This window comes from Pithys albifrons, chromosome 9 (genome assembly GCF_047495875.1).
Source record: "Pithys albifrons albifrons isolate INPA30051 chromosome 9, PitAlb_v1, whole genome shotgun sequence".
NCBI classification, from domain to species: Eukaryota; Metazoa; Chordata; class Aves; order Passeriformes; family Thamnophilidae; genus Pithys; species Pithys albifrons.
In genome coordinates this window covers 18062776-18090728 of record NC_092466.1, presented here as the reverse complement: position 1 = coordinate 18090728, position 27953 = coordinate 18062776, and the positions used below count along the sequence as shown (strand labels likewise).

Below are 27953 nucleotides of genomic sequence, written 5' to 3'. Positions count from 1 at the left end.
ATTTGGTCATTCTCACGTGAAGAATCAGCTTGGCTTCATGGCAGCCTTACGGTATCTGTTCTGTGCCTTAAAACACCAGAAAGCAGCAGCTGATCACAGTTCACACAAACTGACACTAGAGTAACTGCACAGACAATTTGATCACTTAATATTTTAGAAGTTAAAAGTTTGTCTCACTTTCTCTGGAAAGTTTCTGGAAATGTTTGTCTGATGCATGCAATCCTGACTATTAAAACTGTTCTTCTAAAGAAAATTACAGAATAGTGACAAAATAATCCAGGAAACACAGGGAAAATCCTTTTTAAAAATATACCAATTTCACTTAATTTTTTAATCTACAGCTGCTTTCAGCTGAATAGTTTGTATTCTGCTGTAATAGATTGGTGGTTTTGAATTTGCAATACCCCTGAAGATTGGAACCACAGTTCTTAAAATTGTTACTTACAGGGAGGTATGTCAAGCTGGTCCCAAGATTGTCACTCAGTATGTTTAATGGTCAGCTAATAAGATGTTCTAGACCAGGTATTTTTTCACTTCAACCTCTGCATACAAGTATCCAAAGTTAAATTGTCTCCTTCATGCTTGTGACAATTTCTAGGCAATTTTATTTCAAAGTTGTGATTTTTTTTTCCTTGCAGTGGCAGTCTCCTTCTCCCACTGCTATGACCTTGTTTCTTACTTGTTTCCTGTGTTTCCCTTGCTGGGAAGAGACAACAGGTGCCATGGCTGACCAGTATTTTAGTGTGCCAAGGAAATGTTTAACAATACAGATCTGCTTATCTTTCCCTTGTTAGAGTCATTTACTTGATTGTTTCTTCTTTACTAGCAGCCAAGTACTGAAAAATCTGTAGGAACTTACTTTACAATTTCTCTTACTTTTGAAAATTTGCTTGAAATTAGTTCAACAAAGTTGGAACACTTTGTGACACGATTTTACTTTACTCTTGAAGTGTATCTTGAATGCATCTGTCTTGTTTATGTATTTGTCAATGGCCTAATAATACAGATGTTGGCATTTTGCAACCTGCTTTGCTACTTTAGGCTATTAAAGAAGAGTAAGCATAAAGAAATGCTACATATATCCCAGAAGTGCTATTATGTGCTAACATACATCATCTTATAGAGAGTTAGTAGGGATGAAGAAAAACCCTCATGGTAGGAATGCAAAACCTCATTGCTGATCATTTTCACCACTGAGTGATGGGGATAAGAATAGACTGGTTCCTGTTGTTTCCTATGAAATCAAAGGCAGTCTTCGCACTGAGCATTGTAATACTGTTTAAATGATACACAGTGTTACTACTCTGCCCAAAAAGAAAAGAAGTGCAATGCATGGTCTCAGGAAAATGCCAAAGACATTGTTAATGACATTAAGTTTACTTGATATTAGTAAATTATTCATATGTATGAGAAAGTACACAAGATGAAGCAAGGAAAATCCAACTGGACTTAAAGAAATAAACCCACAGTGAGGGTTGCCAAGGGTTGAGACAGGTTGCCTAGAGAGGCTGTAGAACTGCAGTCCTTGGATGTATTCAGACTTTCTTTGGTTGAAGCCGTGAGCAATCTGAATTAACCTTAATGGTAGACCTGCTTTGAGCAGAGGCATTGGAGCAGATGACATCCAGAGATCCCTCCAACCCAATGAGTGTATGGTTCTATTCTAGATAATGTTCTACTTGATTGGGAATTTCACTGGAAACAAGAGATCCCAAATTGGTTATATGTGATCTCTTCTTCATACCTGAGTAAATATGCAGTAAATTCAAGTAAGTAGCCTGCATTTTGAGGGAGGTTTATCTTCCTCTCTATTCAGCACTGATGAGGTGACATATGGAGTTGCTATGGCCAGGTTTGGGCTTCTCAGAACAAGGATGTGAAGCAAGTCTAGCAGAGGGCCACAAAGGAGATTAAGGTATTGGAGCATTGTTCACATGAGGAGAGGCCAAGGGTTTCGGGACTGCTCAGCTGGGGAAAAAAGGCTCAGGGGATCTTCTTACCATGTGTAAATACTTGGTGGGAGAGAATGAAGATGAGGAAGTCTAGCTGTTCTTAATAGTGCCCACTGACAGGACAAGAGGTAATGGGCACAAATTGAAACACCTGAAATTTCATCTGATAACAAGAAAACATTTTTTTTTTACTGTGAAAGTGACTAAAACTGGAACAGATTGCCCAGAGAATGGGTACAGCTCTATCTGTGAAGATCATCAAAACCCTACTGGGCACAGTCATGGGCAACCTGCTTCATCTGACCCTGCTTGAGCAGATGGGTTGGATTGGATGATCTCAGGAGGTGCCTTGCAACCTCTAAACAATTCTATGAAGTTTTCAAGTTTTTAAAAGTTGTAGAATGACATTTCCATCAAATGTCTAGAGACTCTGCACTCAGTGAGGGTGAATACCACAGTTCCCTCTAAGTATCGTTCAGATTGCTACACAATTTCTATTTAGAAAATTAGGATTTTTTTTTCTTTTGGTTTCCTAGTTCAGGTGTGTCCCAGTAGTTCTGCATCTACAGCATACAAGTAACTCTTAGGATAACTGGAGGGTAGTTGGAGGCTTGCCTAGAAAGAGACTCCAGTTTAGCTCTACAGGGATGTCACATTGTACCAGTGTGGATCTACTTGCAGAATTAGACTTATTCGCTCATTTCAAATGTTGCTGAGGGTTTGGTTTTATTGACCAGTGTTTATTTTCTCCTTGGAATTTACTTGGGAACTGACTTTGAACATTGGTATTTTTCAAAAATGTTTGAACTGCTTTAATGAAATTCTTGAAGTTCTTGTGTGTCCTGGCTGTTCCTTTTAAAAGATACATTTTATTCATATTAAATGTAAATGGTTACTCTGTTTCACATTAGAATGATCGAATAATTCTGTAGAGTTTTCAAGAGCTACTCTTCAATGTTGATAATACTTAGAAAGCAGTCTTTATTTATTGTGTTAGAACCCCATGTATGTAAAAAAGGACATGTTTTTTTAAAAAAAGGTAAGTACTGTGTTAGAGGACACTCTGAGAACTGCTGAGTTACAGGTCAGCTGATGAGAAAGTCAAAAGTTTAAGAAACAGAAGAAAATGAGAGCAGCTGTATTTTCATCACTCATTTGAGGGCTATAATCACCCTTTCTGTCATACCATGTTTCCTGTCACTAGTACATGATATATATTTACTCTGATGAGCTCAATTCATTTTCTTGATTCTGTTTCTTTCATAATATGAAAATGACTGCCTTATTTGATTTAAACTCTATTCTTCTGTTACCTTTTAACTGTTTTAAGTAGATGAAAAAGCTCACATCACTCATTTCGACCTGTATTTTTAAATAAACCTGTTGTATGCAATGCTAGGAGTTAACTACCTTTGAAATTATAATTAATTCTTAAGCATTTATTAACATAATTTGCTTCCTCGTGATATAAAGTGGGAGTAAGTATTTAAAGGACTTACTTCCTCTGATAATGAAATGAGAGCTTCTTTACTGCTTCTCATTTGCTCTTTATGTTGTGGTCTTGAAAGGTGCTGAAAGCCTCAGTTTTCATCACTTCAGTCAGCATCTCATAAATACAGCTTGGTACCAGCAGGACCGAGTGGAGAGATGAGGCAAGAATTTGTCATCTACACTGTCACCTACCTGGCATGGGACTGGTTGCCCTGAAAGAGGAACTTCAGTATGGCTTGTGGGAACCTATACCAGTTGTGTATGTTTGCAGGTATCATAACTGCTGTGTGAGTATTACTGTATGGACTACACAGCATAATAAATGACACAACTGAGTTTTAATGTGCTTGAATCGAACACTGTGTAGCCATTACTATGTAAACATGAGCCTGTCTGACTAATTTGTTTAGAAAAATGTTGTGTTCTTTTTTTTCAAGTGGGACACTTGATAAAGTATGATTTGAAATCTCACTTAGAATCTGGTTTATTTTTAAAACAAGTCATACCAGATGCAGTCATTTTGAAACAGCCAGAAAAGCATCTGCAGTTGCTTGTTTTAAATGCACGTATATAAGTTTAATAATGCTGTATCATACTTAGCCTACATTCGAGCAGGGCTGCTGTCATGCTCGTTCTGACAATTGTCAACTTCTGCTAAACTGACAGAATGTGACTAATTAAAATATTCCCATGAGATGTATATAGCCTCTGTTGTCTCTTTCTCTGTTGTTTAGTGTTTAGTTTAGAATTCTGTGTTCTTTAGCCTTTGGCTCATCAGTATGTGCTCTTTGGTATAATAATGCAAACAATGGTTAACAAGAGACAGCCAAAATCATTAAAACACAACACTGTGTTAAACTGTACTCTGTCCTGGGGTGCATCAGGCACAGCATCCCCAGCTGGTCAAGGGAGCTAATTGTCCTGCACTGCTCTGCACTGGTGCAGCCTCACCTCAAGTGCAGGAGGCAGTTTTGTGCACCACCATATAAGAAAGATATTAAGCTATTAGAGTGTCCAAAGGAGGGCAACGAAGATTGTGAAGGGCCTTGAGGAAGCCCCATATGAGGAGTGGCTGAGCTCACCTGGTCTTGATCCAGGGTCAGTCTGGAGAAGAGGAGGTTGAGGGGAGATTTTTAGCTTAAAAATCTTTTGTTTATGTTGTGAAGAAATAATCTTATACAAGATGAACGTTTTATCAGTAAAATTATGCATGTTTTGTTGAATCACTCCATGTCTGGTTTGTCATGCATTCATCATTGCACTGTAACCTTAATGGTAACAGTTTTTAGTGCACCTGACTCAGACTGGCAATTGATTTGATGTACATGGAGATCTATTGGTTGGTAAATATTCCAGAAGTAAGAATGGATGACAGGATCAGGCCAAAATTATTAAAGCCTTCTGCTGTTGCAGCACTTACCCCAGGATTGAAAGGGAGAGTGCACTGGGGGTGCAATGCAAAATGAGTATTTATTTAAAAATGTAGAATGGAAAAGCAAAGACCTAATACAGTCACAGGAAATGTGGTGGCATTGCAGCTGATACAGGAAATGTCTTCTTATGTTTTTGTCATTATTGTTAAAAACAGTGTAGTAGAAATTTTCTAGAAATAATGACTTTGAAAAAGTAAGGCAGCTTTATTTTTTCTGAATAATTACTTGGTAATATGGTGCATTTCTTAGAATAGGGGAGCAAAGAGCAGATGCCCTGAACCGCGGACGCAGCTTTCACTCGTGCTTAGCGCTTCTCTGGCTGGCTGGTCCCGGTTCGAGGAGAGCACACGTGTGTTCTCAGGACTTGGGTAACTCAGCCCAGCGTTCGGTGTGTGCGGTGTCAGGTGCGTGCGGCGCTGCCGCCGCTCCCGCGTTCACCCGGGGAGGCTGCGGGTCCCGCTCGGGGCTGCGGCCGCCGCGGGCCGGGCCGTGTCGCGGCGGACTCTGCCGGGGAGCGGCGCCTGCGCGCCCGTCCCGGGACCGGCCGCGGCCCGGCGGGAGGAGGCAGAGCTCGCAGCGAGGGCGGTGTTTCTCTTTCTCTTTTGCGGGGCGCCCGCCCGAGGCCGAAGGGCTGCGCCAGGTACGGCGGGGCCGGGGCGGGAGGCGCCGCAGGTGCGGGAGGGGAGAGACGGGAGTCGGGAGAGCGGCCGCAAAGCCCGGGCTGCGCCGCCGCCCTCTCCGGCCGCGGGGCCGGCCCGGCCAGGGGGCAGCTCCCCCCGGGCCCGCCGAGGCCTGCGGGGCCTCCGCGCGGGGCAGGGCGGGCGGCAGGGCCGGTCCGCGGCCCCCGCACCTGCCACCGGCCCCGCACTTGGCCGCAGGGCTGCTGTTACGTAAATACTGCCCCGTGCCCCGCCAAGTTCGTGCTGACACTGGTCCTCTAGGGCATCCTCGCTGTCCGGCCAGGTTCACACAGTTCTCTCTTTCCACGTGTGTTACAGGTAGGAAAATGACTCACCTGGCACAGGAGGAGGAGTTATGAGCCATGCCCCAGTGAGACCGGGGGAATTAAGAGCAAATGCCTGGAGAAGTCCAGTTGCACGGAGCAGTGCCACAGCTCTCCTGAACTGCGAGCATCGACGCCTCTCAGGCTTGCTTCTCTAGCCCCGAGCACTCTGCCAGCATTTCCTGCCCCACGAATGGCTACTCAGAGGAAGCACTTGGTGAAAGATTTCAATCCTCATATCACCTGCTATATCTGTAAAGGCTATCTTATCAAGCCAACTACAGTGACCGAGTGCCTCCATACCTGTAAGTAGTACTTTGCAAAAATATTCCCTCATTAGTAAGGGATGTTTTCTTGAAGCGTTAATGTGTTTATTATAACTGCTGTGATGGTATTTGTTTACTGCATTTTTACATGAAATACTGTGAATTAATTCAGTCCCTGTTGGCATTTCCTAAACACTGGTCTGCAATCTGAGTCCTCTTGAACTGTGTGCAGTACTGTGCTCCACAGTACAAGAGGGACATGGAGCTCCTGGATCAGGTGCAGCAGAGGGCTACTAAGTTGATCAAGGGTCTCAAGAATCTCTCCTGCGAGGAAAGTCTGAGGGAGATGGGCCTTTTTGACCCTGAGAAGAGGCAACTGAGAGGGGACCTCATTAATGTATATAAATATCTAAAGGGTAGGTGTCGAGAAGATGGAGTCAGGCTCTTCTCAGTGGTACCAAGCACTAGGACAAGTAGCAACAGGCAGAAACTGATGCACAGGAAGTTCCATCTGAACAAGAGGAAGAACTTCTATACTATGCACTGGATTGTGATTGTGCACTGGAACAGATTGCTCAGAGAGGTTGTGGGGTCTCCCTCTCTGGAAATACTCAAGAACCATCTTGAGTATTTCCAGGATGCAATCCTGTGCCATGTGCTCTAGCATAGCCCTGCTTGAGCAGGGAGGTTGGACCAGGTGACCCACTGTGGTCTGTTCCAACCTGACTGATTCTGTGAGGGTATGTTAACTCTGCTGAACACCTTGAAGAGTGAAGATACCCCTTTTCTTTCTCCTAAGCTAGTGGTGATTCTGCTGGCTCTAACACCAAACTTGTATCACTGTAGTCTGGCTTATCACAGGTGAGATCATTAGTCAGCTCAGCTGTGCTATTTTGATAATATAATTATGTTTTTGAAACTTAAGCTAATGTATCTGTTGGCAGCGGGCATGATGGATATGCAGGTTTGGTCAGTATTGGCACACATCTCTCTGTAATGTGTTCCATGGCACAATGCAGAGAAATACGTGAAAGTTGGCAAAATAGTTATGCAGGGAGTAGATTTTTTTCAATAAAACTGTCTCAGGGAAAATTATTCAGCTTGTCTTAGCTCCTAATACATCTAAAACATTAGTGTGTGTGAATTAAATTAGACATATGCATGGTCCTGGCAGACTCAGTCATCTTACTTCCAGGCTTGATTTTTTAACATGTATTCCTGAATAGACAGTAGTTTGGTTGGACCTTGTTGAGAATTTGATGTCTTTCCAAATAAAATTCGAAGTCTTCTAAAAGAAGAGTAAGGAAAATTTTATGCTTCTGGTAGATTTTCCATTTTCAAAGGTTTAATAAATATCAATTGAAAGCCTTGTCTTGGCATTTCCTGCCCTTTCTGTGTAGCCTTATTCTTGCAGTTGTTATTGTTGTTGTCTTGCATTTTTGTTATTGTCTTCACTGTTAATTTTTACATTATGGTGTTTTATGTCCCTACTATCTCAAGCTCATAGAGAATTAAAACAATGGAAGCCATTGTGTAGCAGGAAAACTGACATAGTTGCCATTACAGAAACATGGTGGATGACTCACACAACTGGAGGGCTGCAATGGATGACTGTGAACTCTTCTAAAGCAATAGGTGAAGAAGGAGAGCTGTTGGGTAGCCCTATATGTTAGGAAGTGTTTTGAGTGTCTAGAATTTAGTGCTGGTGATGGTAGAGTTGAGTGTTTATGGGTAAGAATGGAGGGGAAGGCCAACAAGGCAGGTGTCCTGGTGTGGAAGTCTGTTACAGATCACTCAACCAGGATGAAGAGGCAGATGAAACATCCTGTGAGCAGCTAAGGGAAGTCTCACAATCTCTAGCACTTGTTCTAGTGAAGGATTTCAACTTAGCAATGCCTGCTGGAAGTACACTAGCAGAGAGAAGACAGTCTTGGTGGTTCCTAGAGTGTGTGGAGTATAACTTCCTGACAGAGCTCACAGAGTGAGGTCCCACTGGACCTGCTGTTTGTGGACAGAGAAGAACTGGTGGGTGTTGTGGTGGTTGGAGGCTTTCTTTGGGCACAGAAATTGTAAAGGATAGTTTTAAATTCCTGGAGAAGTAAGGAGGGCGTTTAGCAGAACCATTCCCTTGGTCTTCTGGAGAGCAGATTTTGGAGTCCGATTGACAGAGTCCCTTAAGAGACAGTCCTAAAGGGCTAAGGAGTCCAAGAAGGCTGTACATGCTTTCAGAAGGAAATCCTAGAGGCACAGGAGCAGGCTGTCCCCATGTGCCAAAAGATGAGCTGGCAGGGAATATGACCAGCCTGGCTGTACAGAAAGCCTTACCTGGAACTCGGTAAAAAAAAAGGAGAGTTTATGCATTTAGAAGGAGAGGCACTCAACTCAGCAGAACTACAAGGATGTCATAAAGTTATGCAGAGAGAAAATTAGAAGGGCTAGAGTCCAACCAGAATTTAATCTGGCTACTGCCATAAAAGGCAGTTAAAAATGTTTCTATAAGTCTATACTTTTACACCAAAAGGAAGGCTAAGGAGAATCTCCATCCTTTATTGGATACAGAGGGAAAATAGTGACAAAGAATCAGGAAAAGACTGAGATCCTTAATAGAGGTAAATTAATCAGAGAGAGGTAAATGTATTATTAAATTATCTTTCCCTTTAAAGAAACTGGAAAAATTCCAGTATTAGCCAAATTTTTTGTGATTGAAGTTTAATGAACCATAGTAACTTTTAAAAAGTTGGTGTGAGATGAAAACAGTTATGTCAGAAATCAGCTTAGACTTAAGAAAAATGTTTTTATTATGGTATGATTTTGTTTAGGTAATTTATTCGTTTATTTACTTTTGCTCCCATCACAAAACAATAATGGCAGAAGGAGTGTTCTCTTCTCAGCGGCATCTGTTTCTTTTGTTCACTTGTAGATCGTGAGCTCTTCACTGAGACAGCTCTGTTTCTGCCTAGTCCCCAGATCAGAGCATGTGAATTTTACTCAGCTGCCAGAGAGTTGCATGGGTCTCCTCCCCAGAAAGCTGCCACGTGGTTGGGTCCTTAACTAGAACTGCAGGAAAGAAGTGGGTGTTTCTTTAAAGCAAAATTTAGTTACCAAAATACAAACCTTATAATGATGTAAAGGGAAATGAAAAACTTGAAATTAAAAATGTGGTGATGTGGAAGTCTTATGTCTGCAGAGGATAAGGTAGATGATCTCTGTGTGGCAGAATTCAGGATACCACAAAATACATTGGTTTTAACTGTCCTTTCATACTTTTCTCGCACCACTAATTGTCAAATTTCAAACAATGTCGGGAAACTGATCAAAATCTGCAGATATTAATGGCTGAAGAAGCAGCATAAATTCATTAGATACTGGGAGTACAGTGTATTATTCTGGACAAGGTGAAAAGCATGTATTGACGTGGATGTTCACCAGTGATGAAAGAGGAGCTGCTGTGATCAGTAGAAACCAAAACAGTTCGTGATTAATTTGCATATTCTGTGTTGCTGAAAACTGGTAGGTAGTAAAGTTCTGCTTTGAGAAATGAGTGCCTGTTAAAAAATAGATGTTTACAACAGGGTTTTTGGAAGTGTTGGACAGGTAACTCCACCAGTTACTGGAAAACATAAGTGTGACTTGGGCATCAGCCGTACAAACTTTCCTATCTCTGCTGGGAAGGAAATGGATATGTTACTGCAAAATGTTACTTATTCTGAAAATTCAGTACTTCATTTCTTTTTTTGCTACTTCCAACAGAGTGATTTCCTTTTATGGACTGAGACCTTTCTTTCTAGTCTGTTACACAGTTGTCAGGGATGTTTAAGAACTACTGATTGAAGCAGGCTGGGTGTGAGCTAAAGGGCATGTCCCATCATCTGTTGTTTAGTACAGTGTGCGCTCACAAAACTTGGAAAATAAACTTTTCTCTGGAACGTTCTTTAGTGTCCTAAAATACCCCAGACTGTTTACACAATCATAGAAATTGTGGTTGAAACAGACATCTGGAGGTTGTCTAGGCCAACATGCATGAGTCAGGTTAGTTGCCAACACTATACCAGGTCAAGCCATGGCTCTCTGTAGTTAACATGTGAGTTTCCAAGCATGGAGGCTTTAAAGCCTCTCTCAGTACCCATTTCCAGTGCTGCAGTCTTTACCTAGTTTTTCTGAATGTTCTACCAAATGTCACTGTGTGACCATTGCTCCTTGTGATACGATTTGCCACTACCAAGAAAACTGAGGTCTGTCACTCCTGTAACTGCTGTTCAAATGGTACAGACTGTTATCAAATCACCCAATGCCAATACCATGATTTGCTTTTGGCAAATTGGTATTGCCTATTCCTGATTACATTTTTGTCCCTCACATCACTGGAAATGGATTCCAAGGGAAATGATGTAAACTGCCATCTTTCCAGGGAGCTGGAGGAGACTACTGAGCTGTACTTCCCTGGATCTTCCTTCTTTTTATTAAAGGTGGGTCTAACACACTACCCTTTTCTAGTCACCAGACACCTTTCACAGTCACCATGAGTATGATGTCAAGGTTTCATCTCAGTGAATCCTGCCTGGTCTGTAGATTTGAATACATCAAGTGCTCTCAGTAGGCCCAAATATGCTCCTTGGCCGTCCATGATTCCTGTCCTTCCCAAATCATGCATGGAGGTCTGGGGTCAGGCTCTGTCTGTGAAGACCAAGGCAAAGAGGTACTGAGAATTTCAAACCTTTCTGTATAAACTATTCCCAAGTTGCTTCTTTCATTCATTAACAGGCACACATTTTGTCTAAGCTTCCTTCAGCTACTAGCATACTTACACAATTCCCTTATGTCTCTCAGCAGTTTTAACTATGGCTGGGCTTTGGCTTTCCTGCTTTTGTTCCTAGGTACCAGAGTAGTGATTTTTTATCCTTTTGTTTCCCATGCTTGTTTCCACATCTAATGTGCTCTACTTTTGCATATTAATTAGGAACCTTGTGCACTAAGCAGTTCCATCAAAATTCTCTGTACAACAGACTGGTTAACTCTTGAGGTCTAAATAAATTTTCTTTTAAAAAAACAGCCAGTTCTAAGTTTCTTTCTAATGGTGTCTTGGGAAATCTGACAAGCAGGTGCTTCAACAAGCTGAAGTCCCATCTCCTGGTGGTTAGAATCCTAGCTCTGTTTTTCAACTGTGTATCCTTCCTCAAGATCCTGAACTCAGTCATCTTGTGGTCACCTCAAGGCAAGCTGCTGTCTGTGGCTGTATCATCACCAGTTTTTCCCTGTCTGTGAACAGCAGATCAAGTGGTGCATTACTCCTAGTTGGTCTCTCTCCTATTTGCCTTAAGAAGTTGTCAAACAAAGCACTCTAGGAACTTCCAGAAATTTCCTTCCATGCAGGAAAATTGCCAGATATGTAATTCTCAGTATCAAATCAATAATCTTAAAACCAGCGTGTTCAGATTTTGCTAAAAACCTGTGGTCTCACCAGGAGAGCCCAAGAAAACTTTACTGCAGCAAAACTTCTCACCCTCAGATAATCAAGCTGAGCTGCTTTCAGACTCCTCCTGCAGAAGCTTTAGTCAATGGCAGGTAGCAGGCCTTAAAGGTTATTTTGAAATGGAAGTTTTCAACACAAAAAGACTTCGAGTCATCATGTACTGAAATTATCATGTTCCCTTTTAAGAGAAGGGAATCCAGTTTGGCTGTGTCTGGTAATTGTAATTAGTGGAGTAGTCTCACACACATAGTTTCTGAGAAGGATGGTTAAGTGTATTGAAGCCTTCTGTCCTGTTTTTATGCAGACACTTTCCTAAAAGTAAGTGCTTGTAAAGAAGGTTTAAGGTAGCTAATTAAATACTCTATTAAACATACCAAATGACTTGTTACATCTCTTTGCCTACACTGAGATGGGTTTGATATTCCACTACCTGTGTGTATCCTGTGCCCCTCCTTTGCTCACTGGATCAGAGTGTGATTAACTTTGAGAGAGGAGATCCATGGAAGAATTCAAAGGATGAGTTCTGATAAAGAATTTGTCCCAAACTTCACTAATTAAACTTTGTCCTGTAGAATATTTTATTTCAAAAATGCAATATGAAGTTTTATTTAGGTACCTCATTAATCAGCATTTAAACAGTAACCTGGGAGGAGTCTCTGGATTACATGTATGTAGATATACATAATATATGTGTACTTTTTTGTTTGCATAAGGTGACATACAGCACAGTCCTGACACTTGTATCTGTATTTTTGATCTGATTTCAAAGATCTGAAAGAATGTGTGAACCAGATATCTCTGTACTGGAAAGCATAGCATTATCTGTTATGGTTGCCAGCCAATTAGCATATGTCACACAAGTGCTTTTATCAGCTGTAGAAAGTCATCTTATGTGAGTTTAACTTTTATTGTGTCTCATCTGAAATGTTATAGTACACCCATGAAAGCCAAGTTCTCATTTCACTGGCATGTGTAGCATATGCCTCAAAATTCTGAAAACTGTGTACATTTTGGTTCAGCAGTTTCCTTTTGCCTGTTTGCAGCTTATAATCTCCAAAATTAATATTGACCAATACCACTTATAATATTTTTTCCATATAGTTTATTCTTTATCAATCATTTTAAGTTGGTGTCAGGTTAGAAAGACTCCATAGAGATGCTGCTGATTATATCAGGAGGTCTACCGAAAAAGAAAAATACATTAAAGACTAACTCATTCCTTTATTATAGGAGTTAGCAGAAGAGGAGCTCCATCTGACTTGCAGTTCTCCATTGAAAAAAACTTAAGAGAATGGGGATTAATATTCTTGGAGAAGTGATTTTTGTATATATTTTGCTGTCTGTGCCTTCTCTCTGTTATATCATTGTGTGTATGTAACTGAGTTTTGATCCATGAAGGAACAGAATGATGCCTTCAGTTGTTCCCTGTATTTTGTATTTCAGGTGGGTGGCAGAAGGAAAGATAGTTCAGTGGGTTGTGGGAGCTGGGATGGCAGAGGAGCTGCTCATCAGCTAAAGAATTCCCCCTTGCGCTGTTTACCCCTGGGTTGTACAAGTGCAGACACTGTGCCTTAAGAAAAGCTTTGAGCTGAGAATCTTCATCTTTTCAATTCCAAGGATAATTTCTGCTATTTTCAGTCTTAGAGTAGATGCTCAGTCATATTAATAAGATGTTATAGAAATCTAAACTACACACATTTTAAAAGTTATTCAAATTTGTGTTCTAATTTCAGCATATTCTTAAATGCTCTGTTGGGCTTGCAGGACACCTTCTACATGGGTGATGAAATTCTCTATTATGTAAGTGTGGTAGCAAAATGTTTACTTTTAGGAGTATTAGTTAATAAAAAGTGTGTCGAAAAATGAAGGAATGTTGGTGTAGGTACAGTTACATTTCCTGCTCTGTACCAGACTTCATACCCTGTGGAAGTGCTGGGGAATGAATGTGCCAAAATCAATTAAGCCTATTAATTTAGCAAATTATAAAAGATCTGTGATATAGAAAGATTTCTGTGTTTGCAGATTCTTGTATCTGTATGTTGGTGCTAAATACCTCTCAACTGAGGTTAAGCAAAACCTGACTTGTGTTCTGAGTGTTGCTCTCAGGGTATCAGCGTCCTCAGGTCCTTTGGAGACCTCCTGTTCAGTGCTGTGCCTACTTAGGGGGCTTGTCTGGCCGGGCTTATGGGTGTCCTGCCCTCATTCACCAGATTGTCTGAAATCTGCCCTTCATCCAGCCTTGCTAGAGCCATTTAGCTTAGAGTGCTGAGAGCAGCCAGGGAGCTCTGAAGTCTGTTGTCATATTTAAAGTGTAAAGTTCATTGTAATTTCAACTAGAGCTGTGAAGTTAATGTCCTTGAGTTAGTGTTTTAAAGCAGTTGAAAACAACACCTACATGAGAATTTAACGTGTGTGCATTACCAGCATCAGCTGATTAGACATAACTCTTCTGAGCATACTAAGGGAAAGACAAATGCAGGCTTTGCTTCTGAGATGACATTTGTTAAAGGAATTTTGAGATTCCTTAAAGTTGTAATTTGGAATTACCAGCTTGTTTAGAGATGCTCATACTTCTTTAGGTAATTGATGAAAGAAATTACAGTGTTTCAGCAGAAAGCATATTGCAATCACAGCAGTCCATTTATTTTTTCAGTCCATTTACTGATGAATTTGCAGTTCTCAAGTCAGTGTAGGTGAAGTAATAATAAACAGAGGATACAGTTTATCTCCATCCAGAATGTTTTAATGCAGTAATAATAGCAGGCATATTTGTTCTCATCAGCTTGGCTTCCATTTTCTTATTAATGGCATTAAAATCTACAGTCTGCAGTTAATAATTTGGAAGCAACAGCAGTGTAGCACCTTCTTTCGTTTAATTTCACTTTGTTGAGTTTTAAATTCACATTGCTGTTGGTTTCATTTTGTTTATACTTGCCATGGTCATGATCCTGATTTTTCATTGTAAGATTCAAGTATTAAATGTTTACTGTAAGTTCTGTCAGTGCTTTTTAAAGGGCTATATCATAAGGAAAACACTCTGAACCGATGTACAACTTCTGTGAACTTTTCTTTTACAGTAAGTATTTACACCAGTATTTTCAGTTGCAAGCAAATCATTAGAACAAAAATTATGTGCATAAGTCATTTCCAGATCAGCTGAAGTGCTGGTTGGCTCTGCTGGGCTCGAGCTCCCCAGCACACACTTTGATAGAACCTGCTCTTTAAGGTGCTACATGGTATGGGCTTTGCGTTTTATGATGTTGGGAGAATTCTAAGTAGTAAAAATGTCACATGTTTTAAAGCAGTGCTTGTCTAACCTGTACTGCTGAACTTGGTGTCTCAGTGGAGCAGAACTAACTAAGGCTTTGAGAACAAGAAGTGGAGAAAATATATTGTAATTATTTAAGACAATACTCTTTTATTTCTGATGCATGTAGCAGCTAGCAGATATCACTAGGTCACGTTAAGCAATATTATTTAGATCTTGTCTAAGTTGTGTTTTAATTTTTTTTTCTGTTGCTCAGTTTGTAAGACTTGTATCGTTCAACATTTTGAAGACAGCAATGACTGTCCCAGATGTGGCAACCAAGTGCATGAGACCAATCCACTAGAAATGTTAAGGTAAGAAGTGATTCATACAAGTTACAGTGTTTTTCAGGGTATAGATCTGCCAATCTGAATTGAAATCTGCTATGAGATTAATGAAATCACACTCATGAAAAAAAGTTTTAACACTAAAAGTACCCTTTCTTGAGAATTTGTATTTTTATATCACAGTAACACACCTTTTTAAAACCAATTATTTTTCTTGAAGTTCTGGATTCTCTTTTAGTGTTGTTATTTTGAAACAAAGGTGATAGACATCCTGTAAGTATAAGAGAGAAATCAAGAAATGTCATCATAAGTGGAAGAACTTCATGTTTGCCTCAAGTAATGAAGGCACTCCCTGCCCTCTCTCCCAACACTCCCTCCACCCCACTCCACAGTATTCTGATTTTGTAATACTCTTGTGAACTTAGGAAGATCTATTCTTACATCAGTGGTAAAATATACATTTACATCTGGCATTTACTATGGTTGATATCACTTCCTGATGTTGTGTTGGGACAATTTGTTGTATATTGCTTTGATTTTTGAGTGGTATGTGTGTGCACAGCCATTCCCATGCTTCAGTTATACACGAAGAGGACAGGTGAGAGAGTTTAAATTCAGTGACTCTGAAGGGCATTAGTCTTTATCATCTGAATGTTTTTGGCAGGGTAGGGGTAAGAGGGTTTATGTAGATGTTTAAGTACTTTTCTGATCTCCTGCCAGTGTCTGAGGTGCTGTGTATGCCATAGCAGAAGATGCTACAGGCTACTCAGGAGCTGAAAACAAAAGCATTTTAGAAATACTTTTATTCTGATGGGACCACTTCACAGGAGATGAAAAATGCGTTTTCTGAAACATTTTTAGTAAACGAATACTGTCCTTTGATTGGGAAATTGTGGATGGGTGAGAAAAGCTACAGCACAAGCCAGAAATGTGAGAAGAGCTCTCTTCTATGCAATTATTTCCTGAAATTCCTCTTAGAGTCATTTGGTCTGTTTGCCAACAAACTGCACATAGTTAGTAGTTTTCTTGTTACATTTTATGAAACAGCTTTAAACATTTGCTAAGCAAATAGTCACAAAAGCACATGAGCAGTGTAATGGAATTATCTTTTTTTGGAAGTTGCCTGCGTAACGTAATACATGTCTTATGCTCTGACCATAGAGACCAGCCCCATCATAACTAAAGAATGCAGTCATTTTCTGAGAAATGGTGTTGAACACTGGATAATAGTTTTAACTGAGATCTTTCAGATAAACTTTATAAACTCAATGCTGAGTAACTTCATAACTGTGAGTTTTTTACATGTGTATCTCAGCTGGCAGCGCGTAGGGTCTGTTGAAACTATAAGACTGTGTCTGAATTTCAACACTGAGTTCTAAAATGAAAATGTACAAAGTTAAATTCTAGAATTCCCTTTACTGATTTAGGAGAATTCTGCATCATCAGTACTCAGTAGGTCTGCACTGGTTATACCATGCTGTCAGGCTTCATTTTCTCTTGGCAGCATCTCTGCATTGCTTCTCTGCATGCAAGTTTTCCTGAATGATAGTCTTAGTTTGGTTCATGTTTGCTGATAATTAGCAATTATCAAGAGAGTATTGGTCTTACCACTCATTCAATAGTACAGAAGAGAAAAAAAAAAAGAAACTGTACAAAGCTGGCACAAGTGCTTGGTGGTTCTTTCTGCTCATTGTTGTTTGGAGGTTGGAAGATGTGGGAGTGGAAAGAGTTGTGTCTAAAATATCAATGTTCTTGTTACAGCATTAACAGGGATTATATTAAATGACTGAGACCAACTTTGTCAAATAGTTTCATTTTGGAATGGGTTTGATGCAATTCAGAGAGATGCAAATCTTTATGTTAGAGTGCTCATAGGTGTGGGTAATAGGAACACTGTAAGATACACCTGAAATTGAGACTCTTTTATAATTTAATTTTTTCTATATAGTTTTTAGTTTTCAAGCACTTAAAGATCAGATAGGATTAATTTTTTTCTGGCCATCTTAAAAGTATTGATTAGTATCTCTGTAAGGACAAAACAGCCTTTTTGTTTCATTTGTTGAAAGAAAATGAAGTCATTAACTGGAGCAGGAAGCTGGTTCTTGCTGCCAGCATTGTCAGTTTGCAAAGCGTGCTGGGGGATTTTTGCTACTTTAGTATTACCAGTGACTTTTGTTTTGGGCCATTGAAGACAAATTAGAAAGCGCTAAGTGGGAATTTTCAAAAATTAATCTAGAAAAACCAGTGTGTATTATATCATCCTGAGGAACAGTGGGATTTTTAATTAAGGCAGTGATGTTCTCTTTTGAAGTCCATATTTCATTTGTCTTAACCAGTAAGTTACGAAGATTGGAGCTTTCTTACAATGTGAAATGAATTCCATTTCTAAGACAGGTTCCCAAGTTCCCAGTGCTCTGCTGTGGGAACTTCCTAGAAAGGAATGCTATCTACTTAGATGAGACAGTGACAGAGGAGGCTGGAGAGTGCACCATTTGGAAAGGTAGACCTGTGTTGTCATCTGTCAGCAGTTAAGCACTCAGACATCTCACTATTTTGTTCCCTTCTTCTCTGTGAGAAAGTGCTTTCTGTGCTGCTTTGGTTTAGGGAGGTATTTTTCAGTTGCTGAGGATTTTTTTTGTCCATGTAAGAAGAAGCAATTAAAAACTGGATTGTGGTTGTAGCTTAAACATGAATAATCTTATGGTATGGTTCCATCCATGGGTGGTACCACAGGGAACAAGTCTCAGAACATGGTGTTTGTGTAATAGGTCTAATTGTAAACTTTGAGTTACAAGTACAAATTCTGTAAAGAACGGAACTTTGAATACTCATATGTAAGATAATTGTTGTCAACTAAAATGGATTGTAGGCATTCTCAGCAATAAAAACATTCAATCTTGTTCCTACTTAGCCACTGTTGGTGGACAAAGGGATTGTAATATCCATTTTTGGCACTGATCTCAGGGTATCAGATGACTTGCTTGTGCTGAGTACTTTTTTATGATATAGAAACTTACAGCAGATTTAAATAGTTCAAATTAATTATGCTGGGTACTGAGAACTGTCAAATCAGAGCAGCATGGATGCTCAGTGGTCTTCTTTACCTTGCCAAGATCAGATTGTCTGTGGTGTAGTGAGTAGGGAATAGTTTGTTCAGTTTTTCATAGCAGGCTTATTACCAAAGCACTTGAACATTTAATATGATAATCGAGTTTATAATTTTCATGCTTACAAATCATGAGCTGGACCTTAAACTTCTCCAATTTGTTCCCTTTAGTAACACAATTGTTTGCATGTAACACAAATTCAAACAATAAAAATTTCAGAGTATAATGCTTTTTCTGTTTTGTTTCATTCTTGTCCTTATACATTAAAAAATAAATTCCTCGGTTATTTCTAAAATAAATCCAATCAAGAGGTGGCTGAGATAAGTTTTAATGCATGTTCCATATGAAGCTAAAATTAGGTGGCTTTGACAGGATTTATTTTTACCAGAAAAATGCAACTCTCTATTACTCCAAAGTTTTTGTCATTTAAACGCTAAAAATAATTAAAATGCTAGTTTCCATTTAATGTGAAATGTATTTTTTCCCTCTGAAAGGCTGGATAACACCTTAGAGGAAATTATATTTAAGTTGGTGCCTGGACTTCGAGAACGTAAGTTTCTCACTTAGTTTTGGGTACCTATTTGGGTTGATGGAGGGAATATGGCTATTTCTAATTATATACTTCTGTTATTGATTTAAAAGTTCACATTACTGTTCTTTGGTATTAACTAGAGGAACTGCAGCGAGAGATCGAATTTTGGAAGAAAAACAAACCTCAAGAAAATGGACAAGGTGATGTATTTTTTTTCTCTCTCATCTGTGTGTTAAGTAACATTGTTCATTAAGACCTGTTTGTTCACCTACACAAGTACATTGTTCTTACTGAACTCAGAGTACCACAGAAACTTGTAGCAAATCTATGTAGGTGTCACATGGCCCTACATGTACTGCTTCATCTATTAACCAGTTGTTTCACAAACACTGGCTGTTTTACCATTATTTTTATTTGCCTTTCCCTATGTTCTCACTTGCAACACTCTCATGGTTTTCCAGTTGAATTCTTAATTTTCTCAATACAGCAAGATACAGATTTTTTTTTACAAAATTTTTTCAGATTAGTTTCTGTTACTGAATGTGACCATCTGTTAAGTAGGAGGTTGTCAAGAATTAGTTACGACAAGTAGTAAAACAGTTTTCCACACATGCTAAACAATAGTTTTATATATCTTCCACAATGCTTTTTGGGGGGGAGTGGTTTTGTGGTGAACCCATGAAGTTTGAAAGCTCAGTATTGAGGTGCTGAGGGACACATCCAGCTGATTTTATGCCCCTTTAATTTGACATCAAGTTTTTGATACCACAGCCTATTTGATTTGATTTTAAAGAATTTTTGAAAGGTTCTGCTGAGTTAAAGAAATAGCTCTTTTTAGTAAACAATAACTGTCAAGCAAACATCTTGCATTCAATTGTTTATAATACCTTCTTTTCAACTTCATAACATTTCATTTTCTTTCTCACTAGTTTTGATGATTTGTGTTTGGCAGCCATTGTAAGGGGCAAGGTTATTTTCTCTGTTATGTAATAAAACTGCAGAACAGTTTACCACAATATACTATGTAGTGTATACCTGTTCAGTTTTTTAAAATACGTAGAAAATTAGATTTCTTGACTGTTTAGGAAATTATTTTCTGCTGTATACATAGATAGAATTAAAACACCATTTGCAAATTTGTAGAATGTGACTTTCTTTTAACTGACTTACTCTTCTGGTTCTTACCTTCCTCCCATATTTTAATGGTAATAAACCTAATGTGAAGGAGGGAAAATCTGTAACTCTCAAAATATACTTTTGAGCAGCCACGTATGTATCCGGCTTAATTAGTGACTGTGTCCTTGGGCTATGGAAATTTGTCTCTACAAACTGTTTATAAGCCGTGACAACTCATTAAGACAAATTATAAGCATTTAAACTATTTTCTGCCATAAACAAGCATTTAGAATCTTGCCCAAGAATGAAATATTTGCTGAGAATTATTTCAGTGAGGAGAGACTGTTTCAGTTGTCAATACCATGCCCTGCAGTCCCATTGTCAGTTTAGTTTGAGAGGCTGTCAGTTATGTCCTGGGCCATGGGTCAAAGCACATTTCCCAAACTTACCACTAAGACCTGGAAAAAAAAATCCCAGGACTTAAAATTTTCACACATCAGAAGGGGAAGAAAAAATTAAACAACAAATGATATCTCAGGCATTGGTGACTTCACTAGCAGGGGTCACCAGAAAAAATTGATGAATATGAAACATAAGATGATACAGAGAAAACAATATTCATTGGTCCTCTCAAGCCAGAACTGGGGAAGGAAGAGGGCCAACAGCTTTAAATAACTCACTCTCTGGTGAATGGTCAATATCTGAGAAAAACACAGGAAATAGACAATACCCAAGATTTGCAAGAAAGATGAGAAGAAAAAAGAGACACCAATTTACTCCTTAGGGAAAGAGGGTTAGAGGTAAGTGAGGTGTTGGTTTGGTTTTCTTACCCTGTTCTTGGCTTGATGCTCTTTGACTTGGAGAACAATCGAGTCCATTTTTGGTGAGATTAAATTTTTTGTTGTTGTTGTTTTCTTTTTCTTTTTTTAAACTTCTATCATGTTGAACTTTAATAACATACGTGTAATGGACCATCACATTGATTTCTGGAGGCTGCCTATACAAACAATGTTAATTTTAATATCTATAAGGATTTTTCAGTAAATAGTCTGGTGCCATTTACTTGGAGGAACATTTGAATTTCTATCAGGATACCTCAAAAGATGTGACCTTTTTTGTGTGTGTACCTGTTTCTGGTATTATTTTGTGATTGTAAATTTGCTAGTCTTCCTAGCTCTATAGTTGGTTTGCTTTTCAAGGCTTTTCAAACTGCATAGCTGAGCCTTCCTCTATTTTTCAGCATTGGTAACTATTCAAAGTTGTGGAAGTGTTTGCTGAAAGATCTGTGAATCATAGGCAGGTTCCTCAGACAAATGCTTGTGACAGGTAGACTGCACCTGCTTGATTAAGAGTTTGCTTCCTGCACATCCATAAGAAAAAGAAATATGTAGTGTGATATTGAAAGTTCTGTTCATAGGAAGATGATAATAACAAAATGTGTGTATGATACACAATCAACTAAATGTGTCAATAGCTAATAGAGGACTTAGGGACAAATATTTGATAATTTTTAAATCCTTGAAAATTGTAAGAAAAGTAATGAATGTAGCTTAAAACTCATCTTGAATATTTAAACTGAACAAAGGGAACTAATTACTGTGTTAAGAAACTTAGTTGTGGCTTGGTATTTATTAAAGTTTACATTTTATTTTCTCACCTAAACTCTTATAAACTACTTTAGAAGTTTGATAAGTGTGGGAAAGCAGCTTATTCAAGTTAGTTGTGATAATGTCTTACTAAAACAGAGAGCAGCCTTTGTTTTAAGTCAAAATAAATAACTTGGGGTACAATAAAACCCAAATGTATGCATTATTGTATACTGTATTCCAAATCTGTAAAAACTGCTCTATTTTATGGTTATTATTTACATACATTGTGGCCTTGTCAAGATGTACTTGCTGGTCTGAGCTTTTGAGTGTTCAACTTCACTAAACCTTTGAGAACTGTAGAAGATGGTACATTTTCCAAAGAGGTAGAATTTGAAACCAGGAATAAATAGAATATCTTAATAGCATCAGTAAAAGAGATAATATGTTAAATGGGAGTTTGTAGGGTATATGTGCTTTGATAAAAAATACAGGGACCTTTCTTTTTTTCTTATTTTTTGGTTTTTAAAGGGGAATAAGTAAATACATGGCTTTTTAGTTGTAAAATCCTGCTGAGTAGAAAATCCTGGATTTCTTACAATGACATCACTTAGACTGAATCGAAAGTGGACAAAAGCTAAGCTTTTTCTTTCCTTAGTTTATTTCATTATAACATTTCAGGAATTTGCCTCCACTGGATTACTGTGGCAGACAGTTAATATGAATTGATTACTCATGTTATTTTGATATACAAGTGTTGGGATTAGTTATTTCACTGTTTATTTAAAAATACTTTTTTTGTCAGTGGACTGCCATACCATGGAGTAAGTTTATGTGTTTGAGTATTCCTGATTCATGCACAATTGCAGGGGTTTAATTACTGGACACATCCAAAGTAGAGAGCCATAACCATTATAGGCCGTGAGACTAATTATTTTCTGTTCCATAGAAATCTGTTGTTTTCATATTGCATTGAAATTTCAATAGTAAAAATTTGTTCTCAGAGATTTTTAAATTGGTCAGTTTAAGAATGCACTGAATTAAAATTGTATAAAGTTAATTTGAAGGAAAAAAAGCTCTTGATAATGTTGTATTTCCTTAAATAATTTTAATTACTTTACACTTAAATATGATCTTCATATTTTACAGATGAAAGTCCAAAAGCTGATAAACCCAAAGTAGATGAGGAGTGTGATGAAAATGAAGAAGATAAAGACTATCACAGGAGTGACCCACAGATTGCCATCTGCCTCGACTGTTTGCGCAACAACGGGCAGTCAGGAGATAATGTAGTCAAAGTGAGTAGGAAACAATCTGTGCTGCTGTTACGGGTGGCAGAACAGCATCTTACAGGAACCAAATAATCTTAGAACCATTAACAATAAACCTTATTGTGGTGACCTCTCCCCCCTTCCATACTTATTTAGTCCTTCTGTTTGAGGCATTGTGATGCATCTTGGGAATTTGTAAAATACACAATTCCATAGAGAAATCCATCTGTGACAGTGGAATTTTTTTTGTGTATGGATTATAGTTTTGTAGTCTACAGCACTGATGGTATATAACTGCATTACACAACACATTACAGCATACCACAGAGGTATTTATAAAGCTTGCTGCAGGTGAGCTGCCTCATACTTTCAGGATTACTGTCTTAACATGCCAGTATGAACCTGCTTTTCAAATATGTTGGGCACTGAATGACTGGGATCCAGATCTGAGCTGTAAACCTGATTTTGACTCAGAGGTGTTGTCTGTGGCCTTGGGCAGGTCACCTCCATCTGCAAAATGTGTGCAGTAATACCTGCCAGCTGCTGTTTTAAGAATTAGGGATATTTGGTTTCTGCTTCTGAAAAGGATTACCTAATGTTATTGAGTCTGGAAGAAAGTCTTTAGAAATCCTTGTAGATATTAATAATGTTTTATGAAAATAAAAATACAAGAATTAAAAAAAACATAGAATTTTTCTAATAAAATTACTTATATTTTCTCTGTGTTATGTTACATGTATAATTTTGGAAGTTCTTAACATAGTAAGAAAGTTGTGATTCACTAAGAAAACGTACATATATGTTATCACTGTTCATACAGTGGGAAATCTGTCTCTCCATCACCATGTGGGTCTCAGGTTTCCAGTTTTCCTGCTGAACCATTAGGTTCTGGATCACAGAATCTATGATAACAGATCATGTCTCAGATTTGTAGCTTCCCTGTATTTTACCTGGTTTATTTGAGAATGTCTTTACTTCCTTTTTGTCTTGAGGACTGAAGAATTTTGAAGAAATGCATAATTTGTTTAACCCCCAGTGTTAGTAACACAAACATGTAGATTATTTAGGTTCTTCTGGAGGTTTCAGTGGTTTTGTGGTACTTGGGCTTTGGTTTTTTTCCTTTCCTCCCTTTGCTATCTTTCAGAAATTTCTTCAGAGCCAGAGGTGTGTCAAATGAACTTATCATCTTTTAAATTTTGCAAAAAAATGAACAAAAATGTACCTTCTGTGCCCTTATGAATTAAAAGAGAGTGCACTAAAGTTGGTTACTGGTTGAAAAAAATTGCAGTTACAGGTGTTCCTGCATTGAAGTTTGCTCACATTTTCCAGAGTTTCTAACATGGTTTTCCTGTTTTGTTGCTGTTGCTTAAGGGTTTAATGAAGAAATTTATCCGCTGTTCTACTCGAGTGACCGTGGGAACTATCAAGAAGTTTCTCAGCTTAAAATTAAAACTTCCAAGTTCTTACGAGGTACATTTGAAAGAAAGATGTTTTTATTTCTCTGTGACATAATATGTTTCTATGAAATTTATTCATGTTTAAACCTCCTTCCCCTCTTTCCAAGGGTGCAGGAGTTCAGACTGAAGTGTAGACTATTTCTTCAACCAGTTCTCTTACAGGAGCCAATGACTCCATGAAGTCCAACCTTCCAGCTTTGGTCAGGGTAGGGCTGAGATAGGTCAGATGCACACGTTTATTGCTACACCCAGGAGTTTGTCACAGTGCCATGACCTGCTGACCGGCCTTTTTGGTGTCATTTGCCTTTGTTAATTTAATCTGTCTGGCACCTTAATGGCTTGTGTTACGAAGAATCTGCTTACTTCAAAATTTTGATGTTTTTTTGGTCTAAAACCCAGTAAAACATTATAGCTCCAGTAACCAAAATAGTGTCAAACATTTCCAGTGGTGCGTAGCAGTAAGATCCTATAATTTAGTTTAAACTAGTTGTCTTTCATAATAAGATCATTAGTTTTCTCTGTCTTTTGCTTTCAATTCGTGAATGTTTGTTTACTTGGAAGTGCATTTTTCTTGTAATTTATAGTTATTTTTAAACTAATTTTTAAAAATTACTTCATAATTTATTTTTTTAAATGACAATTACAGTACTTCTGGTTTGTATCTTTGGGTTTGAAAGAGCATTGGCCTAGTAAGGTGGCCTTCAAAGTCCTGGACACACTGTCTAGTATTGCTGAATGTAGGGAATGTTTGTCTACTGATGATTTCCTACCTCGTTATCAGACTTTTTTCTGTTCACACTTCAAATGAAAACACAAAGTGAAAAAAGATGCAATAATAATGTACAAAGTAGCATATTGTCAGCATTTTTTTATCCAGGTTTGATACACTTGTGTGATGGATTTGTTGTATAATGATAGGAGTTGAGGAATGAACTCTGAGATTCACTTAGGACTTGATTTAGACATTAAAATTTTGCATCCCTTTGTCTTACTGTTTGTTCTGTTACATTTTAAGCTGGATGTACTATGCAACGGAGAAATCATGGGGAAGGATCATACTATGGAATTCATCTACATGACAAGATGGAGACTAAGAGGCGAAAACGTAAATACTGTTACATTATAAAGAAATGATGTTTTGGTATATTTATTATAAACAGTATACATGTTTTCAGAGCTTGGTCCAAAATATATTCTATGACCCTTCAAAAAACCGTTATTTAAAAATGTCTTTAGCATGTTTTCTGGATTTCTTATGTAAAACCCTGTGAGGGAAACCCTATTATGTAGGTTCTGAAACTTAATAGTAGCAGATAGGCAATGTTTACATTCAAGTTCTGCTCTGAGTCTTAAGTATCTGAAAACCCAAGCACTTGTTGTTTTTCTGGAAATGTGCTTTTGCTGATGTTCTGCATTGCAATAGTTGTGGAATCTGCATCCAGAAGTTCTTCACTAACTGTTTTATTCAGTCAGTAAACTGAAAGTGACACTGGGAAGTTATTGATGATATTTAATTATATCATTACTTTTTCTGTTAATACTACACACATCTTTTTCTGGATGTGCTGTATAACACTAACATGCAGATAACAGCCAAGTGGGTTTTCCTTGCTGCATGTGCATATTTTAGAATTGTAGTATTTAACTTTTTAACAGACCTCCTTTTTCAGGTCTGATACTCATTTTGATTTAGTATCCCTTATATTGCTTTGTGTATTTAATTTTTTTGGTTAGAAGTCATATACCCTTTCTTCCCTTTGTTTTATACATTTGATTTTGTGTCGCTGTTGATTGTTGTTCACTCTTTATTGCTTTCTAGTATATGCAGGTTTGTTGTCTGTCATTACTAGTGGAGGCTAAATTGGAGAGCAGCTAAGGTTACACTTACTGTACTGATCTGTAGGAAATTCCAAATTTTCTGTACTCTTTTTTTTGTTTTGAGCATCCTAGGACAGAGAAGACAGAGGACTAAACACACTGTGGCATTAACAATTCACAAGTTTCTCAAAATTATATCTTAACCTGAAGTGGCAGGTGGAAGGATAGATTTTGATAGGTATTTCTTAAATTTGAAAGTAATAGTGCACTGAAATTTGATGATTCCTGAAACATTAATATTGCACAAATAAGAGACCTTTAAGTAGTATTTTTTCCAATATTGCCTTGAAACCAATGAGTGTTTGTTTGGCTTAGCATCTTGTATTTTTGTTAACATTTTGGTTGTACTATTTGCAAGTGTTGAGGCAACAGCTTTAGTGATAATGGAATTTTTTCATGACATTTCATACTGCAGCACCTGCCTACAGATGGACTTTTTGCAAATGCATTGGATTGGAAGCAACAATAACTATCATCTTGACAAAAAAGACGTGTACTGGTGAAATTTTTTCAAAAATCTCAGAACTGTAGCTTTTAGCATTAAGTGAATATGATAACTCTTAAGCTTGTAAGTTGTGTTTACATACACACAATGTGTTCATCTTTTATGTAGTTCTAAATCGCTCCCCTGATGTCAGAGATTATTAAAACCTGCAAAAATTGCACTGTGCTGGTAATGCACCCATTAATATATAGGCTTCCATGGTTTTGTTTTCCTAAATGAAGTTGCAATGGTAATTAATTAACAATCTCTTCATTGGAATGAAGAGCAACTAAGTCCATTATATACATATTTGGTACTATTGACCATGAACCTTTACTGGCACACCTGTGGACCTTACATGAGGTAGACAAGTAAAGGGAAAATGTCCATTTATTCATTAGAGAAGTTTTTCCTGTTTTTAAATAAGTAAGTTAATTGTGAGCTTTACATTTGAAAATTTAACAAAAAAAAAATCACTAAATGATAAGTGTATATGTCCAGCTGTGGATGCCTCTTATCTGATCAGAAAATCATCTCCTTCGCAGTTTCGGTGTCAGAACTGCTCATCTTCGCAAGTCTGCTCACAGGATGGCACTTTTTATCAGGTAAGAGGCACTCACGACTGTACATATTACAGTCACAGAGGTCCTGTCAGCACTTCGATTGTAATTCAGCTTGTGGAGTTCTTATAATTCCACACTACAAAGTAGTAAAACTCTGGAGCGAGGCGTGAGCATTTTCGTTTCTTCAGCACAAGCTTTTTTGAATGAATATTGAATGAATAAACACAGTCCATTCAAAAAGTTTAGGGGTTTCTTTTTTTTTTGAGACATGCCATTCTGTAGGCTGAGATCCATATTGGTGTCAAAGGATTATCTACCTCTTCCAATCTCATCCTTCTAACTAAGCAGCATTGAGCAAAGGGATCAAAACTGAAGAGTGTGAATCAAAAAAGACAGCGTTGGTTTCATCTCTTTATGGGAATTCATATGTCCTTTTTAATGGAGTAAAAAATGTTACATTTTTCTGAACTATGTTTCTTTCACATATTTTAAAATTAGAAATGGAATAATACATTAATGTCTAGACTACGTAACAAAGCAAAACCTCCAGAACCTGCAAACTGAAGCTGATTTCTAAGTTTCATTGACAAGTCTGCTTCTTACCTATTTGAAATAGTATTTCAGCTTCCTCATTGGGAATTTTTATTTGAACTGATTTCTAAAAGTTACTTTGCAAGTTTGAAATATTTTTGCATGTGTAAAAAATTCAAGCTAGAAGGTCACTCCTCACTACCAGTGGGAGCAACCTAC

At 38.0% G+C, this 27953-nt stretch overlaps 1 protein-coding gene across 3 annotated transcripts in view; it reads left to right on the top strand.

The window, feature by feature from the left end:
• Positions 1-27953, top strand: part of PCGF5 (polycomb group ring finger 5) — a 65533-nt gene that overhangs the window by 26568 nt on the left and 11012 nt on the right. The window contains exons 1-9 of one of the 3 annotated variants that reach the window (XM_071563181.1): positions 5411-5516; positions 5875-6184; positions 15140-15236; positions 18811-18866; positions 18989-19048; positions 22700-22848; positions 24193-24291; positions 25294-25383; positions 27186-27245. In XM_071563181.1, the coding sequence (XP_071419282.1) occupies positions 6073-6184; positions 15140-15236; positions 18811-18866; positions 18989-19048; positions 22700-22848; positions 24193-24291; positions 25294-25383; positions 27186-27245 (723 nt within the window). In that variant the 5' untranslated portion in view covers positions 5411-5516; positions 5875-6072. Of the gene's footprint in view, positions 1-5410; positions 5517-5874; positions 6185-15139; positions 15237-18810; positions 18867-18988; positions 19049-22699; positions 22849-24192; positions 24292-25293; positions 25384-27185; positions 27246-27953 lie in introns of those variants that run through there. The other 2 variants (XM_071563182.1, XM_071563184.1) reach the window with 2 other exon arrangements.